General features: G+C 45.2%; 1 protein-coding gene across 2 annotated transcripts in view; it reads right to left on the bottom strand.

Annotated features, from left to right (window-relative positions):
• Dpys (dihydropyrimidinase) overlaps positions 1-8,247 on the bottom strand; it is a 67,079-nt gene that overhangs the window by 49,736 nt on the left and 9,096 nt on the right. For both annotated transcript variants that reach the window (XM_005367525.1, XM_026789430.1), the window contains exon 2: positions 5,666-5,824. In XM_005367525.1, the coding sequence (XP_005367582.1) occupies positions 5,666-5,824 (159 nt within the window). The remainder of the gene's footprint in view (positions 1-5,665; positions 5,825-8,247) is intronic.

Genomic DNA, 8,247 nt, shown 5'->3' with positions numbered 1-8,247 from the left:
GCACCAGACCTCATTACAGATGGTTGTGAGCCACCATGTGGTTGCTGGGAATTGAACTCAGGACCTTTGGAAGAGCAGGCAATGCTCTTAACCGTTGAGCCATCTCTCCAGCCCCAGGGTTTTTATTATTAAGACAAATTAGTATTTGTGATGAAACAGCACACCCCTCATTAATTTTAAAGGATAATTTCAGCATTCCCACAAAGATTATATCCAGAAAAGAAATAAGCAACATAAGGGTGACAGCTTCCTTCAGAAAAAGCACAATGAAATCCACAGACTTTCTCCCCGGCCACACCCATTTCACCTGATAAATTGCGCTGGGATACTCTTAAATCGGGAAATTAACAGTGTTCCCCAAAGTGCTTCATTATTGTGCTAAAATTCTTGGCATCTCTTCTCCAGTTTGAGGAGACTGTTACAGAAAAAGAAGGAGAAACCACACGGCAGCAAGGGTAGCAGCCGTGGATCTGGAGAAAGCACACGGCAGCAAGGGTAGCATCCGTGGATCTGGAGAAACCACACGGCAGCAAGGGTAGCAGCCGTGGATCTAGACGGCATCAAAGCTCGCTGTATGTGGTAAAGCTGGGGCTCAAATTGAAGAGAAGTAGGTTGAGTTGTCGGAAGAGGGCAGTGAACTGACCCAGGTTCATGTGAGGAAGCACAAGCTGAGCGTTGTGCTGCAGCGCCCCGACAACACACATGGGAGGTTAGGGATCATTACTGACAAGATTCTGGACAGTCATAGCTTGGGGGATCTTCGGGGTTGTCAGCTATCAGAGGCAAACTTGAGAGCAAAACCACCCAGTAAGCGAGTTTGAAGTCTCAAATTCAAGTCTCAAAATGGATTAAGGCTTTCTGTTATGGAATAATCTTTTTGTACACTGTGAAGATGTATCTTTGCCAAGGCAACTTCTTGTTGGTTTAATAAAAGAGCTGACTGGCTGGTAGCTAGTCAAGTGGTATCAATGGGACAAGACACAGAGGATGCTGGGAAGAAGGAGGGCAGAGTCTCGGGAGTCTTGAGCAGACGCAGAGAGAAGCAAGATAAACATGCCTCATTGAAAGAAAGTACCACCACATGGTAGAGGGTAGATAAGAAATATGGGTTAATTTAAAATGTAAGAGTTAGCTAGTAACTAAGCCTGAGCTAACAGCCAAGCATTTATAATTAATATTAAGTCTCTGTGCTTATGTGAGAATTGGCTGGAGGGACAAAAAAGTCTGCCTACAACTTTCAAAGGAAAGTTGTTTGATCTTCTATAGGTTTATTACACACATGCACACATACATACACATGTACACACATACACACTTGTTCAAACACATGTGCACATACACACATAAGCACACACGTGTGCGCACACACACACAAAACCAAAAGTACAGCAACCATAGCAGGAGGGTTGCTCATAGCTAATAAAATCTCTTCCCACTTGATGGAGGGGGCGGTCACCAAACCTTGGCACAGAAGTGAGGCTCAGAGAGGATTATGTGACAAGGTAGCTGTCCACAGCCAGAAAGAGAAGCCTCACGGGGAGCTAGCTCTTCAAGTGCGTTGATACAGGACTTCCTGCCTTCTGGCTTCGAGAAGTAAATTCTGTTATTAAACCAGCCAGCCCGTGGGACACTGTTATGGCAGCAGAGCTGACAGACACACATGCCCATCTGCTCCTGCATCCACACCCTGATGCTCAGTGAGATCGACCTCCTCCACACATCTAGTTCTTAGAGCATGAGGTGCCTAATGGGTGAAGCAACAGTGGTCCCCAGATGCGCAGAGGAGTGCCTGGTTCCTGCCATCTAGTTTTTTTTAAAAAAAAAATGGGCAGCTTTGCCAAAAGTTAAGAGTCTAGCAAGAGCCTCTCTTTGGGACAATATTGAATATTTGAAAATCGCTCTTTAAACAATCCATACAACTATATATACACTCATAACATAACAGAAAAAGAGAGTACTCCCCCACCCTGAAAGAGAAACCTTATTAACTGAGGTGGAAAATGTCATCAACAATTCATGAAGTAAGTACCTAGACACAGAGGTTAGCTTTCAGACAAAGCTGTAGGGTGTGGTGGTGCACACCTTTCATCCTAGCCCTTGGGAGGCAGATCTATATGAACTCCAGGCCAGCCTTGTCTATGTGAGTTCTAGGATAGTCAGATCTATGAAGAGAGACCTAGTCTCAAAGAAACAAAAAACAAACAATAAAAAAGCACCAAGCTGGGCATGTCGGCACACTGCAATTTCACCTCTCAGAGGTGCAGGCAGGAGGACGAGGCCAGCATGTGATCACATAGTGAGCTCCGCTCCATGTTAAACATGCAGGTACTCTTGCCCACTACTACAAATGGACTTCCCTGACTCAGACAGATAAGAGAGTTCTGCCATCACCAAAGAAGCTGCAGCAATTGGAACAAATACAGAGACACAGAGCCAGACTCTACACACAGAGTGAGAGACCTTGGAAAAGTCAGCCCTAAATGGGCTATCTCCATCAGATCCCTCTCCTCAGAGCTTAGAGAACCCAGAAGAAGAGATGTAAAGAATGCAAGAGCCAGAGGGGGCGGGGAAAGCAAAGCCCATGTGAACTCATAGAGACTGAGGCAGCATGCACAGGCCTGCATGGGTCTGCACCAGGTCCTCTGTGTATATAGTATGGCATCCAGATCAATGTGGAATTCCCCCTCTGCATGCTGTGGATACCATTTGTTAACAAAGGATTTGTCTTGGGCTTGTGCAGGGCAGAAAAGAGGTAGGCAGGGAAAACTAAAATGAATGCTGGGAGAAAGAAGGTGGAGTCAGGAGAAGCCATGCCCCCCCCCCCGCCAGAGACAGACATACTGAAACTTTGCTGGTAAGCAACAGCTACGTGTCAATACACAGATTAATGGAGATGGGTTAGTTTAGGACATAGAGCTAGCCAGAAATATGCTTAAGCTATTGGCCAAACAGTATTGCAAATAATATAGTTTCTGTGTGATTTTGGGGCTGAGCAGCTGAGAACAAACAGGCCTCCTACAACGCCAGGTTAGTGTTTTTATGGGATTCCTGAGAATGCAAACGAGAGGGTCTTTTTATTTTATCATGTTTTATTTCCTTGTATTTTATTATTATCTCGTAGAAGCCTGCTTTTTTTTTCTAGTGAGAAAGAAAGATCTGAAAGATGAGATGGGAGTGGGAGTGGAGTTGGGAAGGAAAGGGGAGGAGCAGAGGGATGGGAAACAGGTGAACAGAATATATTCTGTGAGGGCAAAAACTATTTTCAATAAAACGGGGAGAAAGACTACAAAGAATCCTCATAAAAGGAAAAAAAAGTTTTAGTAAATTGTCTTGTGTGTCCCCTAACCCTTATCCTAAAGTCCTAACCCTTTAGAAGTAGGCGCACCACAGTGTGGTTAGCTACTGTGATGTCACTGATGTACATTCTAATCCCCCATGACTGGAGGCCTTGAAAAAGATGAGCTGAAATACAGGCTTGTACAAGGAGATGGAAGCAGAAGTCAGAATGCTCCTTCTTTAAGGCAAGGGCCACGCAAGATTACCACAGATAGTTAGAAGCTTCTAGAAGGGCATGGGACAGAGCCGTTTGCCCTCAGGACAAACCAATCACAAGACATCTTGGCCTTCTAACCTTCAAGACTGGGAGAGAATACACTTCTGCCGTTTGAGGCTATACTGAGCTCTTGGCCATAGGAACACAACAGAACCTGTATTTGGGGGATCTCTGCACTTGTTAAAGTATGAAAAGGACTAGTCAAAGCCACCATCATTGCCTGTACTTCTCACAAAATAAGAGAGGGAGGGAAGGAGAGGGGAAAGAAGAAAAGAAAGAAAAGGGAGGGAGGGAAGAAAGGAAGGAGAGGAAGGAAGGGCTTGCCTTTGAAGGTATAAAGTAGGTCCAGCTCAGGGCTTAGAATCCTGTTTGTGGAGAGAAATCAGCTTGAGCTGTGGACTATGACCCTTGATGTTTGCTGGGTTACTTGTTACAGACTTGTTATTTTTTTTTATTGCTGGGTTACTGTTACAAACTTGTTACTTTTTTTATTGCTGTGTTACTGTTACAGACTTGTTACTTTTTTATTGCTGGGTTACTTGTTACAGACTTGTTACTTTTTTATTGCTGGGTTACTTGTTACAGACTTGTTACTTGTTTTCTATTCACTCGGTGTCTGAAACAAGCTTTGAAAAGGTTGATGAATGAACTACTCAAACAGCGTCACCATGATTCACACCCCACTTCCTTAAAATTTCTGAACGAAATCCAATATGAAGAAACAAATTAGGGTTTAAATCTCAAGGAAAATTTCTTTCAGGGCACACACACAAATTTTCAGTAGAAAACCGATGTATTTTAATGGCTCTCAAAATCATCTTCTTCATCTGACTCTTATCATTTTCATGGCCTAAATAATTATTGGGCACGGGAGAGTGTTTTGAGGTCTGTTGTAAATGGTTCTCAGGTGACAGAAAAGACTCAACATCACTGCAGCCATGACAGGCTGCCAACTAACAATACTGAGACTAGACATCACCATCTCAATAACCAGGAAAAGTCACAGATTGCACCCTGTGGGGAACCAATCAGAATTGAGACAAACAAGTACTAGCTGCTTCAGAACACTGAGACTAGCTTCCCTAACTTGTATATAGGTTGCCAATTTCCTTACAGCAACACCAGTACCAATCCCTGTTTGACAAGATTTCTGTTACCTCACTCCTGAACAATCAGGAGTACAACCCTCATCTGAATCCAGAATTCTCTTACCCACCATCCTTTGCTCCTTCAAAACCCTGCCACAGCTGAGCTCAATGTTCTCCCTGATCCAGCCACTGTGACAGAACGGATGGGTGAGAGCCCAGGCTTAAGCTTGTGATAAAGGCTCTTTGCTTTGGCATATGAACTGGACTCCTGGTGGTCTCTGGGGGACTCGTGACAGTGACAACAACCAAGTAGTGTTGGGAGAGCTAAGTCACCCCTGGATTCAGCTGGGAGGGGCCTTGGAAAGGATCCCAGCCTGACTTCTCCTGTCAGGGGTAGGAATGGAGGCCTCTAATTTGAAGGAATTCTAAACTTAGAGCTTCTTTGATGTTTTCTCCTACGTTAAAATTTTCTAATACTTTTTTTTTTTTTTTTTTTGGTTTTTCGAGACAGGGTTTCTCTGTGGCTTTGGAGCCTGTCCTGGAACTAGCCCCGTAGACCAGGATGGTCTCGAACTCACAGAGATCCACCTGCCTCCGCCTCCCGAGTGCTGGGATTAAAGGCGTGCGCCACCATCGCCCGGCTCTAATACATTTTTTTAAGATTCTAGGCATGTTGATGTTGAGACTAAGAGGAATAGGTACCATGGAGAGTAGAGGAAACCTCTGCAATTCCTGTATTATTAAACACAGGATGATTCTGTGAGCAAGCAGGATGGAGTTTCACTGTGTGCTTTACGTGATGATGTTTTTACACTCTAATGTTGAGACTGCAATCTTTCACAGCACTCAGAATTCAACAGATTCAGAAGAAAGTGCAATGAGAACCCACCCCACCAGTCCCCCAGTCACCCCCGAGGCAGGGACATCACCGGGGTTTGCCATTGGACATTGCCAGTTCCTTGCTCCCATGCAGAGCCAAGGACAAGGGGACCGAACAGAACACATTGGAAGCCAGCCGCCTCACCTTGTCACTCCACCACGTCACCGCCACATGTAGGCTATAGTCACAGCAGACATTGGGGTCCGCCCAGCTGCGCCAGGTCTCAAAGGCTTCGAGGAGGGAGCTGCCTTTCTGAGGGATGGCGAAGTCGATGATCATGGTGGTACCCCCAGCCAAGGCAGCCTGCAATCACAAGAGGGTTCTGGTCAGTTAGTCATCGGTAGCTCTGAGAAAACAGCACATCTGCAAGCCTCTGGGCTAATCTGATGGGTTGAGGAAATGCCAAAGATGCTGCCTTTTAAAATGCTTGAAAGGCTTGAATAGATTCCCCAGAAACTAAAAGACAAAGTCTTAAAATACCTGGAACTGTTTCTGGAAAAGAAAACAGGACTGTGAAGGAAAACTGAAATGGGCGGCCTTGCTGACTCATGCCCGCAATCCTAATTCCTCAGCGGCTGAAGCAAAAGGGCTGCTGTGGGTGGGTGTCCAGCCTGGGCTACAGAGCGAGATCCTTTCTCAGAAAACAACTAAGCAGAAACCCTCAGGTGGGGAAAAGTAGAAAATGTATAAGCAATTAACAAAACCAAAAACTACACCTGGTATTGTAAAATCCCATTTCCTTGGGATCCGTCGCAGGGAATCATATCCCCAGCAGCCCTATGAGCCACTACATCGCTGGCAGTCCTGTGATCCACTCAAAGAACCCTGGAAAACTTTCAAGGATAAAGCCCCTGCACCCTCAAACTGCTGGGGACCCTTTCATCTTTCTTTGATTGACACCTGTGGTGGCTACCTGCTCCGGCTTTAGCTTGGAACCCTTTCGTTTTCAACGGTCATGATTTTAGTAGGTTCCTAGTTGGTCTTTCTCTAGTTCTATCCTAAATACCCACCCACAGACCCTCCATGGAGGGGCACTTCCAACCACAGATGAGACACTTGGCTCAAAAGGTTAAAAAAGGTGGGGCGGGGCAACAAAAGCTGCCCTTAGACAAGGGGAACACCCTCTGGTTTCAGTAACACAGTAGAGCGACCAAGGGGGATACATCCTGGTTTCCACTGCCCAGTAGAGCGGACATCACAAATAACTGTGCTGTGTGCCTTGTGATAGCTAGAGGAGAAGGTTTGAAACGTTCTCACCACAGAGAGATGCTAACTATTTGAGGCAATGGATATGGTAACCACCCCGTTTTGATCACTACACGATGTTTACAGCAGGCAACACACCACACTTCTTAAGTACCTGGTTATTCTCTGCCAGCTGAAAATTTCAGAAAGCTAATGTTCTTGCTGCCTCTGGAATGAAGTTTAATCTTCATAAACTTGGTCCCTGAGTCCCTGCATCCTGCCTCAACCCTCGATAGACCTGGCGGCTTATTAGGCTACATTACCAGTAATTTAAAAACTATTACAAAAACAAATGCCTTTGACTCATTATTTAAATAGATTTAATTTAAACGAAAATCACAAGGTGGTTAATGTGTTTTTAATTGCTGTACTCAAACAACGTAGGTGTGGAAAACAAACATAATCATAGAAGGATGGTGGCCCCATAGTTTAGAGCAGGGACTCTGGGGGTTCCGTGGCTCTACAGTACAGCACTCAGATTCTGAGCCTAGCTGGGTCTCCTGAGCAGTTTCTTCTGTATCCTTATTGTTTATGGGAGAAGTGAGGGCAATGCCTGCATCCATGCCCTCAGCTGGGGGGGGGGGGGGGGATCTGGCTAGGGCATGGCGTATAAAGTGCTTAGCACAGTTGCCTTCTCGGAACCGCTCTCTAGCCCGCCAGGAGCCGTTAGTTTATAATTAGGAATTGCTCCGCGTTTCTAACACAGGCCGCAGCTCACTTCCTGAGATCCAAGAGGGATAGTGGCTCCCCAACCTCTCTCCTGCCCCTTTCCCACACCGCAGCCCCGGTGCGGCCAAGGCTCTCACAGCCGGGACTGTCAGCTCGGCTCTCCCTCTCGCTCACTTTATGGAATATTTTTGTTCTCTTTCAGTCGCTTGGCAAGGCTCCACTTCATTCTACTTTTAACCGCCTTACTTTTTTATATACGATTCTACCCTTTGTTACCACCTTTAAATAACAGTGTCCTTATTCATGCAGAAAACACATATTTGCATTTACTAAGAAACTCCTCTCGGTACAAAGGCAAGACTTGGGAAAAAATTCAGGTTTTGTATTTTTATTTGAATAGAGATTAATCTTGTCACCTTCTTCCTTTTTCAAGTGACTATCCAATACAATAAAGTGTCCCTCAAGGACAGGAGGAATTTTTTCTAGTAGGAAATAGTTAAAGTGTTAGAAAAAATGTTTCTAAGTCTACAGATATAGAGAAACCCACCATACATGAGATGCACAGAAATCAGACACAGTGGTCCTCAGGACGCGGGGAGCTGGTGCCATCACTCCTAGTGGATTAAAAATGGTGCATGCTCAATTCCTTTATCTGCAATGGCATGGTAACAGCACAAGCTACGGGCACACTCTGCTCTGTATGCACCAAGACTCTTCACATTATCTCATACAGTGCAAATGCTTTGTAAATAACCGGTTTTCTGTGTTGTCTCAGCGCATGTTCGCCATGAACCGGTTAAAAATTATCATCA

Source organism: Microtus ochrogaster, unplaced genomic scaffold (assembly GCF_000317375.1).
Source record: "Microtus ochrogaster isolate Prairie Vole_2 unplaced genomic scaffold, MicOch1.0 UNK19, whole genome shotgun sequence".
In the NCBI taxonomy this organism is placed as follows: domain Eukaryota; kingdom Metazoa; phylum Chordata; class Mammalia; order Rodentia; family Cricetidae; genus Microtus; species Microtus ochrogaster.
Note: the sequence above shows the minus strand (reverse complement) of the source record. Positions and strands in the feature narration are given on the sequence as shown.